Here is a 25537-nt window from a genome sequence, read left to right as displayed (position 1 = left end):
CAAGGCCTTTCCTGAGGGCCAGGAGTTGAGTCCAAGGCAGGAGGACCCCTTGAAGATGTTTCTGGCAGTGTTTCCTTTGTTAGGGGCTTCCTTGGTGGCTCAGGTGGTAAAGATTCTGCCTGCAATCCAAGAGACCTGGGTTCAATCCCTGGGTCAGGAAGATCCCCTGGAGGAGGGAATGGCAACCGACTCCAGTATTTTTGCCTGGAGAATCCCATGGACAGAGGAGCCTGGTGAGCTGTAGTCCATGGGGTCACAAAGAGTTGCACATGACTGAACCACCAACACTTCACTTTCTTTGTTGAACAAAGCCTTAGTGTTATCTCAAATGTGCAATGCACATTCTTTTACAAATTACACGTTCCTGTTAAATCAGCATTTGGGGTATTAGTCAAGTTCCCCTTGAATTATTAGATTTTAAATCCTATAAGGGGGACTTCCCTGGGGATCCAGTGATTAAGACTCTACACTTCCAATGCCAGGGGCACAGGTTCTATACCTGGCAGGGGAACAAGGACCTGACGTGCTGCAGGAAACGCACCCCCCAAAGAAAAATCCTATGAGGGCAGCGCCTGTACCCATTTTGCTCACCGTCATAAGACCTGGTAAAAAAGACAGTGCTCAGTAGAAAAATGCTCAGCGAATATCTGTCTCCCAGCTGCCTAATAAATACATAAACAAATGAATCAGTTCTTTAGATGACTAGGCATGTCTGACTCTTTGCGACCCCATGGACTACAGCCCACCCAGCTCCTCTCTCCATGGAATTCTCCAGGCCAGAGTACCGCAGTGGGTTGCCATTTCCTCCTCCAGGAGATTGTCCCCATCCAGGGACTGGACCCACATCTCCCGTGTCTCCTATATTGGCAGGTGGATTCTTTCCCACTGAGCCACCAGGGAAGCCCATTAAACACAAAAACAAATGAATCGGTTTTTTGTCTGCTGAGGCAGACCAGCCTGTTCGCTTACATGGCCCCAGGACGCTGGAGGCCGCTGCCCTCCCTGAGGACACTGTTTTCCCCTTTGTGCCTCCACTGTTAAGCACTTAGTTAATTTTTTTTTTCTTGTAACAAGTGAGGCAAAGTGCTGCCTTGAGTTTCTGAGAAGGAAGCGACTGTTTGTTTGGGCTGATCCACTGTTTTGACTGACTGTCCCCTGAAGTCCAGGGTGGTAGAAAATAGTCTGAGAAATAGAATAGGGGGGCCTAAGTGAGGAGTACCAGGAGATAAGAAAGATAAACCCAGGTTCCTGGCAGGGAGAGAAAGGCAGCTTGAGGGCTTTTTTTTTTTTCACTTGAAGGCTTTTAAGCACAGTTCTTGGCTCCGGCGCTGTCTCTGATATCTACTGGTTGCACATTAAATTTCTTCACACGGCATTTTATCTTGGCATATGGTGATAGCCAGGGTATAAATCTTAAGGCTGTTCAGGCAAACGTCCTGTCAGGATCAGAACCCTGAAACGGTATCCCCGGTGTTTATTTGTGTAAGGTCTCATTTGCTCACTCTCCAATGTTTTCATCAGCAAATGGGGCTGTTAAACTTTGCTGCCAACCTCTCCTTAATAAAACACTCATTAACTTCAGAGTTCCCCTCCCCCACCTCCTAAAGAACACCCCCACGCCCAGAACTTTGCGCTGCCGCGGCCAAGCCAGCCAGACCTCGGGCCGAGCAGGGCTCCCCCGTTACTGTTTCTTCTGCTGAGAGAGGATCTGAAGCAAGTCTGGAAAGTCGTCAGGGTTTGCTTTTCCTCAGAATGTTCAGGTTTGGCAGAAACAGGCTCACAGACTTAGAGAACGAACTTATGGTTGCCGGGGGAGGTTGGGGGGAAAGGGTAGTTAGGGAGTTTGGGATGGACCTACAGACACGGCTCTGTTCAAAGTGGGCAACAAACGTGGTCCTACTGTCCAGCACAGAGGACTCGGCTCAGCGTCACGTGCAGCCTGGACGGGAGGGGAGTTTGGGGGGGAGTGGACACATGTGTGTGTATGACGGCGTCCCTTTGCTGCCCGCCTGATGCTACCACAACATTGTTTGTTAATCGACTATAAGTGAGTGTTAGTCGCTCAGTCGTGGCCGACACTTTGTGACCCCATGGACTGTAGCCCGCCAGGCTCCTCTGTCCATGGGACTCTCCAGGCAAGAACACTGGAGTAGGTTGCCATTCCCTTCTCCAGGGGATCTTCCCGACCCAGGGACTGAACCTGGGTCACCTGCACTGCAGGCAGATTCTTTATCACTGAGCCACCAGGGAAAACCACTGGTTACAAAATAAAAGATTTTTTATTTTTTAAGATTTTTTTAAAAAAGGAAAGCATAAATAAAATTACTCTTTAGTCTGTGTATGCTGCTGCTAAGTCGCTTCAGTCGTGTCCGACTCTGTGCGACCCCATAGATGGCAGCCCACCAGGCTCCTCTGTCCATGGGACTCTCCAGGCAAGAACACTGGAGTGGGTTGCCATTTCCTTCTCCAAATAGAGAAGAGTTTTTCTAACAAGAGCCAAAATCAATAAAAGACTGATAAATTTAAAACAACATTCAGGTTTGGGATGTCACTTTTGGTTTAGGGGGCAGCCGCAGCCTGTTCCCTGCCAGGCCAGGGTCCCGCCCCACCTCCCGGAGGATGTGAATAAAGGGGCTGCCCGTCCGTCTCATCGGGTCCTCAGGCAGTGCAGCTCCTTTCTGAAAAACGGGGGGAAAGTCCAAGATTTGTACAGGGAGTTAAGAGGAAAGAAAACCCCCTAAATCTGGGTAGAAAGGAAGAAAATTGTGTAATTGTGACTCTTCATTTTTAGTGGCTCTTCGTCCCCTAACACTAACAGAGGAAGCGTATTCTGTGGCATAAAGACAATAAACCTGACATATCTGGGTTTGTAAATATCCACACTTCTTTGACCATCTGTTCCGAGGGAGCCTTATTGTCCAGACGGGGAGTGACTGTATGGACACTTCTGAGAGCAGGCGCTACAAATCATTTCCTAATTATTTAGGATAAAAGGAGCTTTTCTTCTAGAACCTAGGGAAGCAAATGAGAGCCAGGGTGACAGGGAGTGAGCTGAGCCGGAGGCCAGCCCGGGGCTCTATGGAGACTGACCGGTTAACAAGTGAAAGTCGCTCAGCCGTGTCTGACTCTCTACGCGATGTCCGAGTCTTTTGCAGCCCCACGAACTGTAGCCCTCCAGGCTCCTCTGTCCGTGGGATTCTCCAGGCAAGAACACTGGAGTGGGTTGCCATGCTCTCCTCCAGGGGATTTTCCCGACCCAGGGATCGAGCCCCAGTCTCCTGCACTGGAAGGTGGATTCTTGACCATCAGAACCACCAGGGAAGGCCACCGGTTAGTAAGGGAGCATAGAACACGCTAGTCACGTCACAGGAAGTGCGGGAAGACGGCAAAGCTGGGTAAGTCAGGGAATGTCCGCTTTACAGAGGAACGCTAATATATGCCGTCAGTTGGGAGACCCTGTGAGAATCTGCTTTTTCCCCTCTGGGCATCCAGCACTGTGGTCGCAGAACCTCAGATAAAACAGAGAGGTGTTTCAGTGTTACTTTCCTGCTTGGTTCAAGCGCAGTCTCCTGAAAAGTTCTGAGTGGGGAAAGTCTTACTGGAAGAAGAGAACATCAGGCTTTCTCAGAAGCAGAGCCTGCTGCTTCTCAGAGTAATTTTTAGGTCCTTCCTTCCCAAGAGTTGTTCCCGGGATGAACGGATCAGACTGGGAGCTGTGGTCCTCACTGCCAGGGTCCGTGTTAAAAACCCCTGAACCCATGTCTCCAGGCTTTGCCCCTGGGACGCTTGGTGCTCATCAGGGCCTAAGAAGCAATGGTCTGGAGGAAGCCGAGGCTGCAGGAGTGGGGAGCAGGGGCTGTTGGAGGCAGGAGCCCCCAGGCTGAAAGCCCCTTCTTGGATGGGAAAGAATCCGCCTGCAATGCAGGAGGCGAAAGTTTGATCCCTGGGTCGGGAAGATCCCCTGGTGGAGGGCATGGCCACCCAGTCCAGTATTCTAGCCTGGAGAATCCCATGGACAGAGGAGCCTGGCGGGCTACAGTCCACAAGGTCGCAAAGAGTCAGACATGACTTAGTGACTGAACACGCAAAGTACAAGAAAAAAAGAAGCAAAGAAATCTCAATTTCTAAATGAAATTTCCCCAAGTCCTGTACTTTGCGCTTCTGTCCAGCGGATGGTGATGGAAGCGTGGGGACACGTCCATAACGTAATCTTCAGATTGATGGTCACAATTCCCCCGCATTTCGGCTCGGACAGGACAGAGGGCTGAGTTCAGAGGACCAGGTGCCTCTCCATCCCCAGTAATCGATGGTCTGTGTGATTTCAGAGGCTGCTGGTCTGCCTGGAGGAGTCCATTTACATTCACAACATCAAGGACATGAAACTTCTGAAAACCATCCTAGATATCCCCGCAAATCCGACAGGTGAGCCCCCGCTTGGGACAAGTGCCCGGGCCTCACGCCCTGGGGCTTCTTGCCAGCTGTGTTTCCACCTCAGCTGAAAAGCCCTTCGTGGAATTGTTATGGGCAGGGCTCCCCGAGGCTCAGCCTCCCCAGCCTCCGGCCCGGACGGCAGCCTCCGGCCGGTCATAACTCCCCAGCAGACCCTGGGAGGCGGTGGAAACCACTAATATGAGATCTTCGGAGGCCAGGAGTCTCCTTTGTCTGTTCCCAGCTTCTCCTTGATTTTCTGTGCGAAAACCTGGGAGTGGAAACTGGGGCTCTGGACCTGATGAATTCCATGGGTTCAGGAGGGAGATGGGACCGCGCGGCCGACAGGCTCAGGCACATGGACTCTGAGTGCCTTTCGACAGGGAACTCCGGGTACAGGACAGTTCGCCTCCCGCCGTCACTTCCCACCCGGTACCGGCCGAGCCTGTGCATTTCCTTCCTTCTGTCTGTCCATGCCGTGCCCGCCCCTCCTGTGTCAAAGGCGGCCGGCCGCTTCCTCTAAAGGGTCTGCCCCAGAGAGTCCAAGTTAATTTCCTGGCAGCACAGCAGGCTACGCCCTGAGCGGCTGTGGGTGGAAATCTCCATTAAACATCCACCAGCCGCGGAACATGGGGACACTGCCGGCCTCGCAGGCTTTCGGGGAATATCGGGGGAGCGTCTGCACCACACGGCAGTGCGGGTAACCGGTCAGGGTAGCTGTGCTCCCCAGAGAACGCTCTTTCGAAGATGGGCCGCAGGTGGGGTCTGCCTGCAGAGCACCTGCGAGTCCAGAGACGATTCTCTCCCTTCTCTTTCTAAAAACTGGAAAGCATATCCCGTTAATCAACCCAGAGGGAACTGCATTCTATAAACAACTGTCAACTTGCTTGAAGTTTAACACATAACACTCTTAAATACTGGGGCTTCCCTGGTGGCTCAGAGGTCAAGAATCCGCCTGCCATTGTAGGAGACTCGGGCTCGAGCGCTGGGTCTGGAAGATCCCCTGGAGAAGGGAATGGCAACCCACTCCAGGATTCTTGCCTGGAGAATCCCATGGACAGAGGAGCCTGGTGGGCTACAGTCCACAGGGTCTCAAAGAGTTGGACACGACTTAGCAACTAAACAATAACAACAACTGTAAATACCAAGGGAAGAATGACTTAGAATCACAGGACCTCCTTATTCCAGCTGAAGAGGCCAGTGGTTCTTGAATGGAAAGCAGGCATTTCTTCTCCAGCTGCAGAAGGCTTACAGCCAGACCATTTGGGTGGAATTATAGCTGACCATGATCTATGAAAATGTGTGTCAAGTCTAAAGTCCCAAAGCCACATAAAAACCCAACTCTTTATATATATATATATATACGCACACATATATGTATGTATGTATGTATGTTTTTTTTTTAAAAAAAAAGGTCAAAGGAAAATACACCCAAATGTTGAGCACAGTGAAAAGCCTCCAGGTTGTAGAATTATGTGTGCTTTCTTTCCTCTTCCTTTATAATTTCTAGGCTCTACAAATTTTTTGTACTATCTCTTTTATCTTGTAAAATAATATCAAAGAAAAGGCACATTTCCCTTCCTACAAAAGGGGGTACCTGTGACAGAAACGGAAGCCTAGTAGAACAGGAATCCCTAAATCTGTAGCAACATCGTCCTACTTCCTCAGGGGCTTCACAAGAAACAGAGGTGTATTCTCAGAGCTGGTTGGATTTGTCTGAGAACTGGACCACACAAAACCGAAGGAGCTCACAGTCAGCATTTCCAGGGACCTTCATGAAGTCTGCAAGGACCAGCGTGCAGGCTCCTCGGCCAAATTCAGCTGGGCTGGCCGAGGTGCAGGCCAGAGGCGGGCGTGTGGGTTCGGGGTCACCCGCCCTCGCCACCACCCTCTGTCCCTCCTTATCAGAATCCAGGGTCCACTCCCTCTCCATTAGGTGTTACAGGAAGTTCCGTGTCAGCTGAAGAAGTTTAAGCTTCCTTCCTTTCTGGGAAGCTTACATTTTTATATAAAACTCTGAAGGTCACCTCACACCTATCAGAATGGCTGTTCTCAAAAAGACGAGATAACAGGTGTTGGCGAGGGTGTGGAGAGAAGGGGGGCCCCTTGCACTGTCGCTGGGAGTGTACATTCGTGCAGCCACGGTGAAGAAGTACGGAGCTTCCTCTAAAAACTGAAACTAGAGCATAAGTAATCCCACTTCTGGTTATCTATCCAAAGAAAATGGAAACACTAACTCAAAAGGATATCTGCAGGCGTATGTTCACAGCAGCATTATTTACAACAGCCAAGACGTGGGAACACCTCAGCGTCCATCGGTGGATGAACGGAGAAGGAGGTGTGGGGCATAGATACAATGGAATCTAACCAGCTGTGAAAAAGAATGAGGTCATGCCAGTGTAATGACGTGGATGGACCTTGAGGGCATCATGCTGAGTGAGTTCAGTCAGGCAGAAGAAGACTAATACCGTAAGGTCTCACCTGTGTGCAGACTCTTCAGAGAAAACAAGCTCATAGACAGACTCACAGGCACAGGTTGGTGGTTTCCAGGGGCAGGGAAAGGGGGGTGTAAATGGTTGAACAGGGTCAAAAGGTACTGCTGCTGCTGCTGTTGCTAAGTCGCTTCAGTCGTGTCCGACTCTGTGCGACCCCATAGACGGCAGCCCGCCAGGCTCCGCCGTCCCTGGGGTTCTCCAGGCAAGAACACTGGAGTAGGTCGCCATTTCCTTCTCCAGTGCATGAAAGGGAAAAGGGAAAGTGAAGTCGCTCAGTCGTGTCCGACTCTGAGCGACCCCATGGACTGCCGCCCACCAGGCTCCTCCGTCCATGGGATTTTCCAGGCAAGAGTACTGGAGTGGGGTGCCACTGCCTACTAACTTCCAGTTAAAAAGAAATAAATCATGGCGGTGTTCCCTTCCATGTGGAAACTATAGTTAATAATACTGCACTGCATGTTTGAAAGTTGCTAAGAGAACAGACCTTCAAAGTTCTCATCACAGAAAAAAAAATAAATGTTTGTAACTGTGTGTGGTGAAGGATGTTAACTGGACTTATCACGGTGATAATTTTGTAATATATACAAATATTGGATCATCGTGCGGGACTCCTGAAACATGTAATGTTCTATGTCAATTACACCTCAGTTAAAAAGGAAAACAGACTCTGAAAGGTCTGTCCAAGTCTTTCTGCTCAGAGGCCTCCCAGCCATCCCCGCCAGAGATGGGCCTCGATATTTTTAGTGGAGGAAGTAGGTTAATGAGAACTTGGGTTCTTGGAACAATAAAGCTAGAAAAAAGGCTGGATCCCCACAGCTCCCAGACTCCCTCATTTCAGGGGTCGGAATCAAGCCTGGAAAGGGGCACAGATAACCCAGCCCAAGGTACACGAGGGACAGCAGACCAGGTCGTGAACCCACATCTGCCGTCTCTCTCAGCCAGACGTTCCTAAAACAGCTTCCCAACTGCTTCACTGAGATACAATTCACATGCCACACCATTCACCCATTTAAAGCATACATTTCAGTAGCTTTTATATTCAGAGTTGTAACCATCACTGCAGTCAACTTGAGAACGTTTTCATCAATCCCCTCCAGAACCCGTTAACTCGTAGCCATCACCCCCTTGCCCCCAGTCCTAGGCGACCCTAACCATCTCTCTGTCTCCATAGGTTTATCTATTTCTGGACATTCCATGTAAGTGGAATTAAATGCAATCATACAGGATCTGGTCTTTGTGAACAGGCTTCTTGCACTCAGCACAGTATCTTCCAGGCTCATCCACGTTGCGCGTATCAGGGCTTCATTTCTTGTCACTGTCTGACACTATTTTTTTTATTATTTTTTTGATACTATTTTATTGTAAGAATATACCAGGTTCTATCTGTTCGTTCATCAGTTGATAGACATTTGGAGTACTTCCCCTTTTTGACTATTATGAATCACGTTGCTGTGAACATTCGTGTGTAAGTTTTTGTGAGGCTGTACATTTTAATTTCTCTCGAGTGGAAGCTGGGGATTATATAATCATTCTATGTTAACCTTTCGAGGAATTGCCAGGCTGTTTTCCAGAGCTCCACCCTGTGCCGTGTTACATTCCCAGCAGCAGTGTACGCGGGTTCCAATTACCTGTCTTTTTGATTATGGGCGTCCTAGTGGGTGCGAGGCGGCATCTCATCGTGGTTTCAATTAACACTGTTTTTTCTTTTGTAACCCATGTGCTCAGGCCCTTCAGCAGAGTCACCAGCTGCATTTGTAAGATCGTAACTCTTTGCTCTGGTTTGCTGCTCAGGCCCACTTTCAACCACAGCATCTTCCCTGCTAAGGGCCCCTCTGGGAGGGTACTCACTAGGCAGGCCACCGATCTCACTGTCTGCCCTCCCCACTTCCGTGAGGCCAGAACACCTTCTGCCTGCCTAGGCTAGCTGTTATGGCAATTGCATTTCGATTGCAAATTCCCCACATAACGTGGAGCATTGGGGTTCTCAGAGCAAAAATGGGAAGGTGTGGGTGGTCTCTTCTAAGGCCGGGGGGCCCTGTCCAGGCAGGCGGACTGCAGGGAGCCTCGGGAGAGGGCGCAGGGTCAGTCCGTCCCTCCCGTGGCTGTGGGGCAGGTGACAAGGACACAGCGCTGGCCGAGTCCCCAGCAAAGCCCAAGGGGGGCAGGACCTTGGTTCCCATTCTTGACGTTTGCTTTTGTTTTTTTCAAACCTCTGCTCTTCTGCCCAGCAGATTAGGGTCAGGTCCATTTTAGCCTGATCTAAAGTTTTTCTTATGCTTTTATAAGAAACCCACTTAACAGGCTCACTTGTAACAAAGATATCAGCCAGCTTTTTTATTTAAAAAGATGTCTCTCTTGTCCGATCTCCAGGTTCCTGTTCAGGTGATGCTTTTGGTCCTGGGGAGTCTCTGAATTCACTTCTGTCACAAACACCTGTGTTCATCAAAACCAATGTTGTGAAAATCCTTTGCTTAAATGCCCTTAGAGTCCTCCCCCACTTCCCCTGCTCGAATCCGCTTGTAAACAAAAATGGCTTAGGTTTGGTTCAGTGGTTTGATTGTGTCTTCACGCTTCCAAATATCGTTGAAGCGTCTTAAATCCAAAAGGTCCCCTTCCTTCTCTTTGTCCGGATGGCTGACACACTGTGTTCTCTGCCCTCCAGGGAATGTCCCCTGGCTGGGGGGAGGGTATTCCCCTCATCAAGGCAGGATCTTTGCTCCGAAATCATTTCTAAACAGGTCTACCCCTCCACCACCCAGCCTCCCCCCTTCAGCCGAAGGGACATTTCATCACCCGCAGAAAGGCCTTTTACTGCTGTTACTGTTGTCGTTTACTTGCTCAGTCGAGTCCGACTCTTTTTGACCCCATGGACTACAGCCGGTCAGGCTCCTCTGTTCAGGAGATCCCCAGGCAAGAACACTGGAGTGGTTGCCATCTCCTCCTCCAGGGGCTCTTCCCCACCCGGGGAACTGGACCCGATTTCCTGCACTGGCAGGCGGGTTCTTCACCACTGACCATGTGGGAAATCCCATCCCATCCCATCCCAGTCCAGTTCAGCTCAGCTCAGTCGCTCAGGCGGGTCCGACTCTCTGTGACCCCATGAACCGCAGCACGCCAGGCCTCTCTGTCCATCACCAACTCCTGGAGTCTACCCAAACCCACGTCCATCGAGTCGGTGATGCCATCCAACCATCTCATCCTCTGTCGTCCCCTTCTCCTCCTGCCCCCAATCCTACCCAGCATTAGGGTCTTTTCCAATGAGTCAACCCTTCGCATGAGGTGGCCAAAGTATTGGAGTTTCAGCTTCAGCATCAGTCCTTCCAACGAACACCCAGGATTGATCTCCTTTAGGATGGACTGGTTGGATCTCCTTGCAATCCAAGGGACTCTCAAGAGTCTTCTCCAACACCACAGTTCACAAGCATCAATTCTGCGGCGCTCAGCTTTCTTCACCATCCAACTCTCACATCCATACATGACCACTGGAAAAACCATAGCCTTGACTAGACGGACTTTTGTTGGCAAAGTAATGTCTCTGCTTTTCAATATGCTATCTAGGTTGGCCATAACCTTCCTTCCAAGGAATAAGCGTCTTTTAATTTCATAGCTGCAATCACCATCAGCAGTGATTTTGGAGCCCCAAAAAATAAAGTCTGACACTGTTTCCACTGTTTCCCCATCTATTTCCCATGAAGTGATGGGACCAGATGCCATGATCTTAGTTTTCTGAATGTTGAGCTTTAAGCCAACTTTTTCACTCTCCTCTTTCACTTTCATCAAGAGGCTCTTTAGTTCTTCTTCACTTTCTGCCATAAGGGTGGTGTCATCCGCATATCTGAGGTTATTGATATTTCTCCCGGCAATCTTGATTCCAGCTTGTGTTTCTTCCAGCCCAGCATTTCTCATGATGTACTCTGCATAGAAGTTAAATAAGCAGGGTGACAATATACAGCCTTGACACACTCCTTTTCCTATTTAGAACCAGTCTGTTGTTCCATGTCCAGGTCTAACTGTTGCTTCCTGACCTGCATACAGGTTTCTCAAGAGGCAGGTCAGATGGTCTGGTATTCCCATCTCTTTCAGAATTTTTCACAGTTTATTGTGATCCACCGGAGAAGGCAATGGCACCCCACTCCAGTACTCTTGCCTGGAAAATCCCATGGACGGAGGAGCCTGGTAGGCTACAGTCTATGGGGTCGCTAAGAGTCGGACACGACTGAGCGACTTCACTTTCACTTTTCCCTTTCATGCACTGGAGAAGGAAATGGCAACCCACTCCAGTGTTCTTGCCTGGAGAATCCCAGGGATGGCGGAGCCTGGTGGGCTGCCGTCTATGGGGTCGCACAGAGTCGGACACGACTGAAGCGACTTAGCAGCAGCAGCAGCAGCGTTGTGATCCACACAGTCAAAGGCCTTGGCATAGTCAATAAAGCAGAAATAGATGTTTTTCTGGAACTCTCTTGCTTTTTCGATGATCCAGCGGATATTGGCAATTTGATCTCTGGTTCCTCTGCCTTTTCTAAAACCAGCTTGAACATCTGGAAGTTCACGGTTCACGTATTGCTGAAGCCTGGCTTGGAGAATTTTGAGCATTACTCTACTAGCATGTGAGATGAGGGCAATTGTGCGGTAGTTTGAGCATTCTTTGGCATTGCCTTTCTTTGGGATTGGAATGAAAACTGACCTTTTCCAGTCCTGTGGCCACTGCTGAGTTTTCCATATTTGCTGGCATATTGAGTGCAGCACTTTCACAGCATCACCTTTGAGGATTTGAAATAGCTCCACTGGAATTCCATCACCTCCACTAGCTTTGTTCGTAGTGATGCTTTCTAAGGCCCACTTGACTTCACATTCCAGGATATCTGGCTCTAGGTGAGTGATCACACCATCGTGATTATCTGGGTTGTGAAGATCTTTTTTGTACAGTTCTTCTGTGTATTCTTGCCACCTCTTCTTAATATCTGCTGCTTCTGTTAGGTCCTTACCATTTCTGTCCTTTATCGAGCCCATCTTTGCATGAAATGTTCCTTTGGTATCTCTAATTTTCTTGAAGAGATCTCTAGTTTTTCCCAATCTGTTGTTTTCCTCTATTTCTTTGCATTGATCGCTGAGGAAGGCTTTCTTATCTCTCCTTGCTATTCTTTGGAACTCTGAATTCAGATGGGAATATCTGGTCCCTTCCCAGTAGGGACCTTTATTTCAGTTAGGAGCTTATGGCCCAGAGGCTAACAGAGCTGGAAGCGAGGCAGATGTCATGTCAGGGCCCTGGAGTACAATTCAGAGAAGCGCAGGGGAAGCATTCTGCCTTCTGATCCCTCAGCTGCGCGTGGACATGGTCGGTGTCCAAGCACCAGGTCTTCCCTGGGAGCTCACTTCATGGGGCCCTTTGATGACAAGAGGCGACGCGTCTGGGTGTGCAGGGCGGCGCCTCCCTCCCCAGCAGGTGGCGCTGCGGCCCTGCCGCGTGCGGACAGCTCCCCGCCGGCCCCCGCGGACCCACCTGCCCACGGGGCTGCCCTCCGCCGGCCCCCGTGGACCCACCTGCCCACGGGGCTACTCCACGCCCGGCCCCCGCCCGGCCCCCGCGGACCCACCTGCCCATGGGGCTGCCCCCCGCCCGGCCCCCGCCCGGCCCCCGCCCGGTCCCCGCGGACCCACCTGCCCACGGGGCTGCCCCCCGCCCGGCCGCCGCCCGGTCCCCGCGGACCCACCTGCCCACGGGGCTGCTCCCCGCCGGCCCCCGCCCGGCCCCCGCGGACCCACCTGCCCACGAGGCTGCCCCCCGCCTGGCCCCCGCCCGGCCCCCGCGGACCCACCTGCCCCCGGGGCTGCTCCCCGCCCGGCCCCCGCCCGGCCCCCGCGGACCCACCTGCCCACGAGGCTGCCCGCCGCCTGGCCCCCGCCCGGCCCCCGCGGACCCACCTGCCCCCGGGGCTGCCCCCCGCCCGGCCCCCGCCCGGCCCCCGCGGACCCACCTGCCCACGGGGCTGCTCCCCCCCCGGCCCCCGCGGACCCACCTGCTCACGGCTGCTCCCCGCCAGGTCTGTGCGCGCTCTCCATCAACCATTCCAATTCGTACGTGGCCTATCCCGGGAGCCTGACCACAGGCGAGATTGTGCTCTACGACGGACACTCCCTGGTAAGTCGGCGCGGCCGCGTGGTCAGTTCCGGGTGAGGGCCGAGCTCGTGGCCAGGAGGTGAGGTGTGGGGAGGGCCGCAGCGCTGGCCGCAGCCCTGGGCGTGCACGGGACGGTCATGCGCTCTGCGCCGGTCGGCATGTGTCCATGTCGCCACGAGGCAGAGAGATACGGGTGAAGCGTGTCCTGCTGGCCGCGGTGCGGCCTGCGACACGTGCGCCTGCACTGCCCCGAGTCCTGCTCTGCCCCCTGAGACCCACGGCGCCGGGCCCCAAAGATGCATCAGCCCCAGGGCTGGTCACCGCCTCCCTGAGGGCAGGAGAAGGGATAGAAATGCAGCAGCCATGAAGCAGAACCTAGACCCTAACAGCCCGGTGGAGTGACGGGGAGGGCAGCAAAGGGGAGAGGGCGTCTCGGAAGGGAGGAGGAGGGACGGGAGGTAGACGGCACCCCCGCTTCCCTGGCATGGACCCCGCCATCAACCCTGCCGTCCCTGTTGCCAACAGAAGGCTGTCTGCACCATCGCTGCCCACGAGGGCACGCTGGCCGCCATCGCCTTCAACTCCTCGGGCTCCAGGCTGGCCAGCGCCTCCGCGAAGGTGAGTGCTGCCCGGGGCCGTGTCCTCGGGGCCCCCCTCTGCCAGGGGTGCGGAGGGCCCTGGGCGCCAAGGAGCTGCTGGGGGTGTGGGCCGTGGCGCCAGTGCTGGGAACTCACTTCAGAGGGAGGCCCTCGGCCCCTGCGTGTGCCGCCTCCTCTATCATCCCCGCAGACCCAGGGCCTCCGAGTGTAGGACATGAGCCACTCTGTCCAGAGCCTCGCGGTCTGACCGAGAACCAGCGTGCCTGTCGTCACAGACAGATCAGGGTTCTGGGAAGCCAGAGCAGACGGATGGAGCACGCCAGCTCCTTGGGCTTGGCTGGGGAGGGACCAGGAGACGGAGGGTGTTCACTTCACCTTCCAAGAGCAGCTTACACAGCACGTAGACCGCCCTCCGTGTCTCCTCTCTGGGGTCAGATGCTGCAGGCCGATCCAGCAAGCTCCCCCCAGAGGGGCAGGTCTGCAGGAAGAAACGCCCGCCCGCTCTCTTCCAGGGCACTGTCATCCGCGTGTTCTCCGTCCCCGATGGGCAGAAGCTCTATGAGTTCCGGAGAGGGATGAAAAGGTCTGTGTTCACTGAGTGTGTCTGCGCGTGCTCAGTCGCTTCAGTCGTGTCCGACTCTGTGCGACCCCACGGGCTGTAGCCCAGCAGGCTCCTCTGTCCTTGGGATTCTCCAGGCAAGAATACTGGCGTGGGATGCCATGCCCTCCTCCAGGGGATCTTCCCGACCCAGGGATAGAACCCAAGTCTCTTATGTCTCCTGCATTGGCAGGCGGGTTCTTTACCACTAGTGCCACCTGGGAAGCCCTAAAGACCAGTGTACATGCCTGAATTTTAAAATATGGCTCATTGTTAAACAACGCTGACCATCACCTGAGCCTTCAGTGAGTCAATGCTTTTGTAATTGTCACACCAAGGATCACGGACGACAGATCACCATGACAAATAGGATAATCAAGAAAAAGCTTAAAATATGTTAAGAGTGACCAAAACGTGACCCAGAGACACAGGAGCAAGCACATGCTGTGGGGAAGATAGCCCCAGAGGATGAGCTCCGCACAGGGTCCCACGAGCCCCCAGTTTGTAAAAATCACAATGTCTGCAGCCATCACGAAGTGAAGCCCAACGCAACGAGGTCTGTGTGCGCCCAGACCCTTCGGGATACGTTTAGGTGTCTTTTTCTTATGAAGCTGATTTCCAGCCAGGAGGCCGCTCCCCTCGCTCATCCCTGGGCTCACCCTCCCCCTGTGGCTGTGTCTGCAGGTACGTGACCATCAGCTCCCTGGCTTTCAGCATGGACTCCCAGTTCCTCTGCGCCTCCAGCAACACAGAGACCGTGCACATCTTCAAGCTGGAGCATCTCGCCAACAGGTAGGACCGGAAACGCTCGGGGGACTAGAGCGCGGCGCACCTGCGGGCCGAGGACCGGGCTCCTCCCATCAGGCCAGCGGCGGGGTTAAACCGGAGACGAAGCGCGCAGTGAATGGGATGTGCTTGCGTGCATGCCAAGTTGCTTTAGTTGTGTCCAGTGCTGTGTGACGCCATGGACTGTAGCCCACCCAGCTCCTCTGTCCACGGGACTCTCCACGCCAGAACACTGGCGTGGGTTGCCATGCCCTCCTCCAGGACGTATTCCCGACCCAGGAATCGAACCCACACTAATGCCACCTGGGCTTGAATCATCCCCACACCATCCCCTCACCCTTAGTCCGTGGAAAAATTGTCTTCCACGAATCTAGGCCCTGGTGCCAAAAAGGCTGGGGACCGCTGGACAAGAGGAGCTGGGTCCTGGTCTGACCAGCACCCCTGACTTCTCTGCTAAGGCCACGAGCCTGTGTTACTCGCTGTCTCCACCAACATGGTGAGTGTGTCAGCGGCAGACTTGGGTGATCCCCGGGGATCCGGGGCTGCCCTCCTGAGCCCGCACGCCGGCTCCTGTGAGCAGGAGACCGCAGGCAGCTGAGCTGCTCTGACTGGACTCCGATGCCCTCGTCTGCCGAATCTGAAGTAACAACGATCGTTTGTGCATCTTAAGTCTCTAGCAGGTTCCCTGTAGTGTAGCGCTGGGCTCAGAGGGAAACCAGCTAAGTGTTCGCCAGTCTCGCTGCAAATACTGCGATGCTCAGGCCAGCCCTGTGCCAGAGCCTTGAGTGTGGACCTGCTTCGCCCCGCTACGTTTTTAAAACTGAAGATGTACGGCCGCTCTGCCACCCAGGCTGACTGCCCCACAGCGTCTGCTGGCTTTGTGCCTCTGGGTCACGTTTTGGTCGTCCTGAGCATATTTCAGACTTTGGCGAGATTGTTCTGTTTGTCATGGTGATCTGTCATCAGTGATCTTTGGTGTGAGGATTGCAAAAGGATTTATGACTCGCTGAAGGCTCAGGTGATGGTCAGCATCGTTTAGCAATAAGGCATGCTTTAAAGGAAGACGCGCACGCTGTTTTTAGACATCATGCCAGTGCACACTTACCAGGCTGCAAGACAGTGTGAGCATCACCATTACACACACGGGAAAAACAAAACAGGTGTGTGACACGCTGTGTTGCTAGGACTGGATCTGAGCCAGCAGCATCCCCAGGGTCTGCCAGAGCGCTTCATCTACAGCACCGCGCGCCTGCCAGGGCCTCCAGGGCCCGAGGCTGACCCTGCCAGGGCCTCCAGGGCCCGAGGCTGACCCTGGGCGAGGAGGACGGGCAGGCGAGACGGAGCCGGTGCTGGGCTGCAGCCCGGGGCGTGCCTGTCGGTGTCACAGACTTCATGGCGCAAAGCAGCACGCTCGCGTCCCACTGCACAGCGGTCAGGGCGTCTGAAACAGTGTTTCTCTGGCCGCGTTGGGGCTCAGTGGTGGCGCACACACTCCTGTCTAGCTGCGTCAGACCTCCCTGCCTCGTCCACCAGGGCACTGAGTCCTGCTGCGCGTCTGTCTCTGCATCCGATATGTCTGAGTCAGACCTGCCTCGGGGCCCAGCCTGGGGACCCCCCGCAAAGCCTCCTGCTCACTGCAGCCCCAGAGACCACGCGCTTATAAGCGCCAGCCCCAGGGCGTGGCTGCTTCAGTCCTCCGAGCAGGCGACCCGAAGGCCCCGCCTCCCGGTGAGGAGCACCCCCAGCCGTGCTCCCAGCGCCCTCGCAGATGCGCTCAGGCTTCTCTCCACACGTCCGTGCTGCGTCTGCCTCAGACGCGGGGCCTGAGTGCAGCCAGGGCCTCTGTAGATCCTGGCCCCTCAGCACAGAGCCCAGGGGGACCACAGGCGTGTCCGCGAAGCCAGAACGCTGGGAGGACACGGGCCTGGGAGCGCCGGGCGCCTCTGGACGAGACCCCAAGGCCCAGGGGGTGTCCAGGCAGTGACGGCGAGAAGCAAACCCCAGGGCCCTGGGCTGGGGCCGCGTCCCTTCCGTCCGCCCGCATCCCCCCCCCGTCTGTCCATCCCGCCTCCCCCCCATCCGCATCCCCCTGTCCGTCCCACGTCACCCCGTCCATCCGTCCCGCGTCCCCCCGTCAGTCCGTCCATCCCGCGTCCCCCCCATCCGCATCCCCCCCGTCCGTCCCACGTCCCCCCCCATCTGTCCATCCCACGTCCCCCTCGCCTGTCAGTCCCGCGTCCCCCCGTCCGTCCATCCCGCGTCCCCCTGTCTGTCCCACGTCCTCCCGTCCGTCCTGCGTCCCCCCCGGTCTGTCCATCCCGCATCCCCCCCATCCGCATCCCCCCGTCCGTCCGTCCCGCGTCCCCGTCTGTCCCGCGTCCCCCCCGTCCGTCCGTCCTGCATCCCCCCGTCCATCCGTCCCGTGTTCCCCCGTCCGTCCCGCGTCCCCACTGTCCGTCCCGCGTCCCCACTGTCTGTTCCGCATCCCCCTGTCCGTCTGTCCCGCGTCCCCCCAGTCCGTCCCATGTCCTCCTGTCCGTCTCGCGTCCCCACTGTCCCGTGTCCACCCATCCGTCCGCATCCCCCCATCCATCCCATGTCCCCCTGTCTGTCCTGCAGCCTCAGCAGGTCGCCCCTGGTGTGTGTCTGCCCGCCTGGCACAGATGCAGGTGTGTGTCCCATCCACTGCTGGCTCATGGCGGAGCCACCACGTCCCCCACCCTCCCTTCTGGCTGAGACCCCAGGATAGCGCGCAGATGGTGGCTGCAGGGGGCGCAGCAGGTCCCATGGACCCCCCCACCTGTGAGCATCCTGGCGCCCACCCAGGCGGCTCGAGGGCTGTAACCCGACACTGTGCAAGCCTCTCGCTCTGGGGGCTTCCCACGCAGTCTGGCCTCAAGGTCCTGACTCTGAGATCGGCCTGTTCTTTTCTGGACAAGCCCAGAACAGGCCTGGGCTTGCGTTACAGCAGCCAGGGGCCGATTACGTCTCCCTCAGCCCCCTCCCAGCAGCCTAGAAATCAGACTCATCACCAGATTCCACCTCCTGAATGGAGAGAGACCGCCACACCCAGGGCCACTCAGCGGCTGTGCGAGGGCTCCTCCCCAGAACACACGAACCCTCGCACCCTCGGGGCATGGCCGGAAGGGCACGTCCCCAGCCACTGTGGGCAGGACGTCACAGCAGGGCACGGGCCCTTCCCGTGTGGAGGCCGCGGGTGGGGGGGCCGCGGGGGGGCCTCGGTCTCACCCTCGGCTCACCTTGCTCCCCAGCCGACCCGAGGAGCCCTCGACCTGGACCGGCTACGTGGGGAAGATGTTCCTGGCCGCATCCAACTACCTCCCCACCCAGGTGTCCGACATGATGAACCAGGACAGGGCCTTCGCCACTGGGCGTCTGGGCTTCTCCGGCCACAGGAACATCTGCACCCTCGCCACGTACGTCCACCCCCCCCAACCCCCGCCAGGCACAAACCTTCACTGATTTATTTCCGAAAGTGCAGGATGCCCCCAAACATGCAACCATGTTTAAGGGAAAGCAGAGAGAAGGGAGCCAAGCAGGGCAAGTAAAGGCAGACCCGCCCCCCAGCACTCCACCCCGCCACCCCACCATCCAACCACCCCACCCCGTCAGCCAGTTTCCGTCTGGTTGGACCTTTCTCCTCGGGGGCAGCTGCAAGCTGGCACGGAAGTTTTAACCTCCTCATTCCAGTGATACTGTCTTGAAGACAGTTCCCATTTTTACGGAATTATGTAAAAAGGCTCTAGTTCCAAATCTAGGTCCAGACCCCCATGGGGTGGACAGACGTCTTATCTGAGACCTTTAAGCGTGTCTATTAAAGCTGAACGTTGGAAAGATTTTTGTAAAACTAGCCAGTGAAGCTGGGGGCCAGTTTCCAACCGTTTCCTTCACTGTTAAAGGCAGACACAGCGTCCCACTCGGCCTGCTGTGCAAGGGTTACGAAAGACCTTTTGTCTCATCCACACAAGTACATTCAAAGACAAGAAACCGCCCTCAAGGGAGGTCAGTAGGACACACCGCAAGGACATCTCCAGAAACCCAGGCTCCCAGCCACAGGGCCTCGGGCGGGACGAGGGCGGGACCGGACGCCGGGGAGGCCGGGGGCGGGGCTCGGCCCCTGGAAAGGTGTCTGAGCCCACACACGCACGTGGGCACCACAGCGCCTGTCTTCTTGGTCCTCAGGATCCAGAAACTGCCCAGGCTCCTGGTGGCGTCATCCAGTGGGCACCTTTACGTCTACAACCTGGACCCTCAGGACGGAGGAGACTGTGTCCTAATCAAGACCCACAGGTGAAGAGGCCAGTTTTCAGAAAGCCGGGCTTTCGGAAGGCGCTGTCGCGTCGCCTGAGCCCAGAGCAGGGACGAGCCTCCTGCTCTGGCCAGCAGGCCAGGGTGCGGGGGGTGGGGGGAGGGCTCCAGGGTGCGGGGGGCTGGGGTGCAGGGGTGTGGGTGGAGGGCGCCGGGGTGCAGGGGGCCGGGGTGCGGGGGGTACGGGGGCCCGCTGGGCACCGGGCTCCCGTCGGCTCAGCAGCACGCACCCCGGACTCTCCCTGCCGGCCCTTCTTCCCCGGGGGTCCCTGGGACGTGTTTGCCAAACTGAATGGAGACGCGCTCCTGCCGTCTGCGGGCAGGGCGCCCCTCGCCTGGGCCCCCCTGGAGAGCCGGCCTGCGCATCCCCGCCTGGTGCGCACAGGTGGGCGCTGGTTCCGGAACCAGGGATGGGACATTCACGACTGACCCGGCCGTCGGGGGGCATGCTGGTCCGGGGAGCCGATGGGGGCGCTGTGCGCCTGAACCCGGGGCCAGGCCCGGCCTCCCTGGCTCTTCCTCGGGAGGTGACGGCTCGTCTCTCCCTGCCCCCTTCATTGCTGCTGGTAGCTTGCTTGGCTCAGGAACCAGCGAAGAGAATAAAGAAAACGACCTCAGACCGCCCTTACCTCAGTCTTACGCCGCAACAGTAGCCAGGCCGAGTGCGTCCGCAGCCTCCACCGTGCCAGGTAGGCCCGCCCGCGGGGGCCGGGCAAGCACCGTGCTGGGTGAGGCGCGCCTGGGCCTTGGCCCGCGATCAGCCCCCCAGCGTCTCTCATGCCTCTCTGCAGGTTACTCCGAGGACGGCGGGGCGCTCCGCGGGGAGGTCATTCCCGAACACGAGTTTGCAACGGGACCCGTGTGTCTGGACGACGAGAACGAGTTCCCTCCTGTGAGCACTGGACGCCCCTAGAGCTCGGTCCCTGCGCCTGGACGGACCCTCCCCTCCGCCCGGGGAGCCCCTTCCCTGTTGTCTGGTCCGCACCACCTAATCCTGCCCCGGAGGCCAGCGGGGTTTAGCGTGCCATGGGCCTCCGCGCCCAGCCCAGCCCAGCCCACTCGCGTTGTTAGGACGACCGTTCTCACCCAGGCGGTCTCGCGGCCTCCCCTGTTCAGAGACCCAGGCCTCAATTCTGCTTCTTTAGCTGTGTCTTCACTGCTCAAGACCCCTTTAATTAACAGCCACGTGGAGAGCCGCGTGTCAGTGGGGACCTTCCCCCGCGCCTCTAGCCTGGCCCCCGGGATCCTGCTTCAGCTGTTCCCGCAGCAGCGGGGGCCCCAGGCTTGGCTGGGCGCTGGGCATGGCTCCTTCTCACGTCTTGGGGTGAGGAGAAGCTTGTCCCCCTGGTTATGAGCCTTCAAGCTTCTGTTCGCAGCAGCATAGAGCCCCCTCTTGTGAGCTTTAGAGAGCAGCCCAGTCACCTTGGAATCATCTCGAGATGGAAGCAGTGTTTAGGCCTAAACGTGGGGAGCTTCCCTGACTGTCCCTCCTGGAGGCAGAGAGAGGCAGCCGTTGGGGCACAGGTCTTGGGGTGCAGTGTTTTCTCTCGGTGGTGATTTCGTGTCAGTTGGATTCCGTTTGCAAAAGGATGGAGTGTGGGTCTGGCTTCTCTCTTCAATAGATCTGTAGGACAGTCTAGTAAGCAGAGGAAAGAAAGGGAGGGGGCTTCCCTGGTGGTCCAGTGGTTAAGACTCCACGCTTCTCACGCAGGGGTGCAGAGGTGATCCCTGGGTCGAGGAATTAAGACCTCACATAATTTCCCAAAAGGCTCCATGAGGTGCTACATGAGACGGACATTTCTGGCTTTTTGTAGATCATCACACACAGTGCCAGCAAGTAAAGTTGACATTTCAGGGGTGGAAAGCAGTCATCGTTAAAAAATCCTAACTGTGCATTTAAAAACATTTGTTGGCCCACCACCTCCCAGTACGGCAGTTGTTTTGCTTTTGGGGTTCTCTCACCCCTCCTCACTACAGAGGAAGCTTTTCTGTCCCCCAAAGCTTGGCATCTGGGTCCTGAAGTTGCATCCTCGGGACCCAGAGCAGGTCAGATGCAGTGGCTTATGGGACCTTCCTACCCGTCATCAGATCCCACTTCAGCAGTTGTAAAAGTCTGGGGCTGCTCTAAAAGATAAGTGGATTGTTAGACTCTCAGCTGTAATCAGAGCAGACCTAGAAACCTCTTATATTTACAGAACCGGGTTACCTTGGGTATTGGCGTTCAGAGGTGATCTCTTGCCAAAGAAAACCTGTATCAAATTAAAGGTACCCCATGTTATTTGGTGTACCTGTTATTTGATACATCATTTGGAGTTAAAAAAAGAAAAAAATGGGAGATGCTTAAGAATTAGCGATAAAATGGGAAGCCTGTTTGCTTAGGCAATGCCAGGGAGCCTGGTAGGAGCCAGTTGTCCTGTCTCCCTTGTCAGGCCCAGATGAGTGGAAGCCACTCTAAATTGCATCGGGGCTTCTTATACATGAGTGGGAGTGTCCATCACCGAAAGAGGTTCCCTAGAATGCTGGTCAGGCCCTAGTGATCTTGAAGCAGCCCCTGAAATTGTGCAGAGATGGCGGGAGGGCTCGTGGGGGCCATCGGACCCCAGCCCTGCCCTGAGGCTGCAGGCACAGCGATGGGTAACGAGTGGGCTTCTCCATCTCGGCCGCGGGGGTCAGAGGCCTGGGACATTCTCACAAGAGAGACTGTCTCAGTCACGCCCTCGCTGGCAGCGATCATCCCCTGGAGAGTCTAGACACCTCTCTCTGCCTATCCTGAAGTGCCAGGCCCGTTCTGAACACCAGCCCAGAAGTCTCATCTCTACCCACATTCCTAAAGGCGCTCTGGGATCCTGACGTGTCCTGGGGTCTCAGCAGCTCACGTACAGGAGCTGAGGTTTGCCAGGATAATCCCCCAAGGAGGTCCCTGTGTCATCACTGCTGATCTTCCTCTTCAAACACACTGACACCCCCCCGGGTACCATTTGTCTTCCCTCTTTGGGATTTACTTTGCTCCAAGTACAGTGAGAGAAAAGAGGACCTATCATTTCTGGTCCCTTGGAAAGATGCTGTATTTGGGAAAGATGCCGTATTCGGGAAAGATGCCGTGTTCGGGAAAAATGCCATATTAGGGAAAGATGCCGTATTCGGGAAAGATGCCGTATTTGGGAAAGATGCTATATTCGGGAAGCGAGCAACTTTGGGTCAGTAACAAGTCGACCTTGGCAAGTCTGCATATTTTCTGACATTTGTCTTACTCTGGGGAGCAAGAGTGAAGGAATTGGGACCAAGGGTGTTTACTGACTTTTTCACAGTGACTTAGCAGTCTGTATTTACAAGTAAGATGAGTCTTTAAAGAAAATACACATATACATATCAACATATATTTGGGGCTAAGATGGTAAAAAAAAAAATTCGGCTTGCACTGCAGGAGACCTGGTTCGATCCTTGGGTTGGAAAGATCCCCTGGAGGAGGAAATGGCAACCCACTCCAGTATTCTTGCCTGGAGAATCCCATGGAGAGAGGAGCCTGGCAGGCTACAGTCTGTGGGGCCGCAAAGAGTCAGAGACTACCGAACACACACACACTCATATATATTTTACAAATAGTATTTTCTGCACCTAAAGAAGACAGGTGAGCCCTGTGGCCACACACGAGGGTCGCTCTGTGGACTGCCGGATGGATGGGGAACCTCCGCCGGCCCCGCGTGAACACTGGCCCGTAGGCGCGCGGCCGGCCCTCCGAACCCCGCCTCCCCCCCCAGAAAGCGTAAGGCCGCTCTGTTTTGATTTCGGCAGATCACCTCGTGCCGTGGAGATCAGCAGGACAAAGCCACGCCGTCCTGACGGGCAGCAGGACCGCCACGGTCAGGTGGTTCTGGAGCAAACGAGGAAGGTGGACAAAAGGCAGGCGGCCGAGTGGGCAGCAGGGGGACAGCAACCCCGACGCGGTCCTCACCGGCAGCTCCCCGGCGGGCGGTGGGCGGGGCGCTGGGGCCCGTGCGCACCCACGTCCTGCCCTGGAAAGCGTGTCCCAGCCGCAGCATCCACGCGAAAGAACCAGATCCATCGACAACCCGAATTTTACATTAACAAGGGCATCCTTTTGAACATGTATGCTGTGTATAAAATGTACCTATAGGAACACCTCTCGGAACTGTATTCCTTGTATGTGACTGAGAGAGGCTGTTGTAGCCAGGCAAAAGGTGTTTGCAGTGATGGGAATAAATCATTTATGACCTTTCAGTCCCATTTAGGACACTAATAATAAAATTATGGCAATGCACTTTTGAGGCTTTAAATTTTTACTTCTTTGTGGTTTGAGGAAGCAGGAAGAATTCCTAAAATCTATAAAGCACAGACATTTGCCAGCCAAAGGGGATGGAGGGAGGTGGGGAGGCTTCTGTGGGCTCTTCCCTGCAGAGACAAGCAGACCTGCGTCAGGTCTGCGTCCACACTGCCCCAGCGTGCCCTGGGGGAGCCTCCCAGCCCCGGAGCATCTCCGGGCCACACCCGCCACCTGGTCGGAATCTGCACGCGCAGGAAAAGCGAGGCGAGGCTGCTGGAGACGCCAGAGGGCACGGGCCTCCGTTCAAAGGACCAGCAAAACTGGGTACATTTTAAAAAAGAAAAAGGAACTAAAGCGTGTGGCGCGCTGCTCCGGGTCACGTCCTGTGCCAGGCAGGCATCTTCAGGTCTCGCCTGGTCCTCCCTCCGCGTCAGCCTGCGAGTCGGTTACATAATGGCCCAAGTTCGGAGGCTGGTCTGACTCCTGACTCCAAAGCTCCGGCGTCTTTGCTCACAGCGCGGGCGCGGCGCGGGGCGTCTGTGCTCACAGCGCGGGCGCGGCGCGCTCTCAAACGGGGACGCAGAGAACGCAGCTCTGAGCCTTGTCTTCAAAGCACACGGGGCTGCGGCGGAGACAAGAACCCGCGGCGGCCTGTACAGTGTGTCCCTCACGCGGCCCGGCAGCGACAGGCGGGGCGGCGGGCGTCGCAGCAGGGGCGCACGGAAGGATCCTGGCTGTAGTCCGCCCGGGAGACGCGGTCGCGGGCGATGTCGGCAAGGACGCCCGCGAGAGCCGCGGCGACCCTGGGCAGCACCGCCCGGTACTCCGCGCCGCCCCCGTCCAGGGGCGCGGCCTCCGCGAGGTCGGCTTCCAGGTCGAAGATGAGGGGCCGCTCGTGGTGCCGCTCGGGGCCGACGCTCCCGTCGCAGGCTCGGGCTCCGCCTGGGGAGGGGACAGCAGAGACCCCGTCAACCCAGCGTCGGCCCGAGGTGTGCAGAGCACCGCGATGAATTCTACGTGGTGACCGGAGTGAGCCCCGAACCGCCGTGCAGCGGAGAGCCCGGTTCCACCCACAGGACAAGTCTGAGGGGCTCAGCAGGGAAGGGACGGAGCTCACAGTGGGAATGCTACTAAGCTAAGACAGCCTGATCAACACTTCATGTTTTCCACTCAAGTCCTTAAATGTTCACACCAGGAGCGAAGACTATGTCCCAGGATGAAGGCATTTACCTAAGATTAAGGACAAAATTCAACAGAGCCCAGTGCTAACAAAGCATAAAAGCCAGTCTCCTCAAGTTTAAGGAGATTAGGTGATACTTAACAGCCATTGAGGGGGCTTCCTCGTTGGCTCAGTGTAAAGAATCCCCTTTCCAATGCAGAAGACTTGGGTTTGATCTCTGGGTGGGGAAGATTCTCTGGAGACGGTAACGGCAACCCACTCCAGTATTCTCACCTGGAGAATCCCATGGACAGGGGAGCCTGGGGGCTACAGTCCACGGGGCCACGAAAGAGGGTCAGACGTGACGTAACGACTAAACCAGCACCTAGTTCACAACCCAAAAATCACATGCTCCTCACAGGACACACACGTCCTTCCTTAGTCTAAGGTAGCAGGTGTCAAGTCATCTTATCGCAAAGCAGGTTTAAGTCCTTCGGATGCAGAGTTTCAAGGACGGGGGATGAAGGAAGAAGGAATCAGAGCTCCCTCAGGCTGCACCCTCTTGCATCCTGTTCACAATTTTCACCTCATCTATTGGCATCTCCCGTCTCCCTTTGCCAACTCTCGGGAGCTGGGTGACTGTAGAGAAGAGCGGCCCTCCCCTGGGTATCGTAATTCCTTTCCGACTGTGATCATTTCCAACAGTCTTATTACGCCGTATGATCCCGGCGTTGGGGTGCCAA

At 55.8% G+C, this 25537-nt stretch overlaps 2 protein-coding genes across 8 annotated transcripts in view; one reads left to right on the top strand and one right to left on the bottom strand.

The window, feature by feature from the left end:
• WIPI1 (WD repeat domain, phosphoinositide interacting 1) overlaps window positions 1-23632 on the top strand; it is a 30111-nt gene extending 6479 nt beyond the window's left edge. For all 3 annotated transcript variants that reach the window (XM_081580827.1, XM_081580825.1, XM_081580826.1), the window contains exons 4-13: window positions 4326-4422; window positions 12965-13062; window positions 13567-13659; window positions 14153-14223; window positions 14923-15030; window positions 18297-18461; window positions 19228-19335; window positions 19924-20042; window positions 20145-20245; window positions 23146-23632. In XM_081580827.1, coding sequence (XP_081436953.1) covers window positions 4326-4422; window positions 12965-13062; window positions 13567-13659; window positions 14153-14223; window positions 14923-15030; window positions 18297-18461; window positions 19228-19335; window positions 19924-20042; window positions 20145-20245; window positions 23146-23193 — 1008 coding nt within the window. In that variant the 3' untranslated portion in view covers window positions 23194-23632. The remainder of the gene's footprint in view (window positions 1-4325; window positions 4423-12964; window positions 13063-13566; window positions 13660-14152; window positions 14224-14922; window positions 15031-18296; window positions 18462-19227; window positions 19336-19923; window positions 20043-20144; window positions 20246-23145) is intronic.
• Window position 23633: 1 nt separating this feature from the next.
• The window catches only part of ARSG (arylsulfatase G), a 105025-nt gene continuing 103121 nt past the window's right edge, over window positions 23634-25537 (bottom strand). For all 5 annotated transcript variants that reach the window (XM_081580821.1, XM_081580819.1, XM_081580823.1 and 2 more), the window contains one exon: window positions 23634-24577. In XM_081580821.1, coding sequence (XP_081436947.1) covers window positions 24303-24577 — 275 coding nt within the window. In that variant the 3' untranslated portion in view covers window positions 23634-24302. The remainder of the gene's footprint in view (window positions 24578-25537) is intronic.

The sequence above is a fragment of the Giraffa tippelskirchi genome, chromosome 3 (assembly GCF_054371585.1).
Source record: "Giraffa tippelskirchi isolate mGirTip1 chromosome 3, T2T-mGirTip1v1.2.pri, whole genome shotgun sequence".
Taxonomy (NCBI): domain Eukaryota; kingdom Metazoa; phylum Chordata; class Mammalia; order Artiodactyla; family Giraffidae; genus Giraffa; species Giraffa tippelskirchi.
The sequence above is the reverse complement of the archived record's forward strand: the minus strand, read 5'-3'. Positions and strand labels throughout refer to the sequence as shown.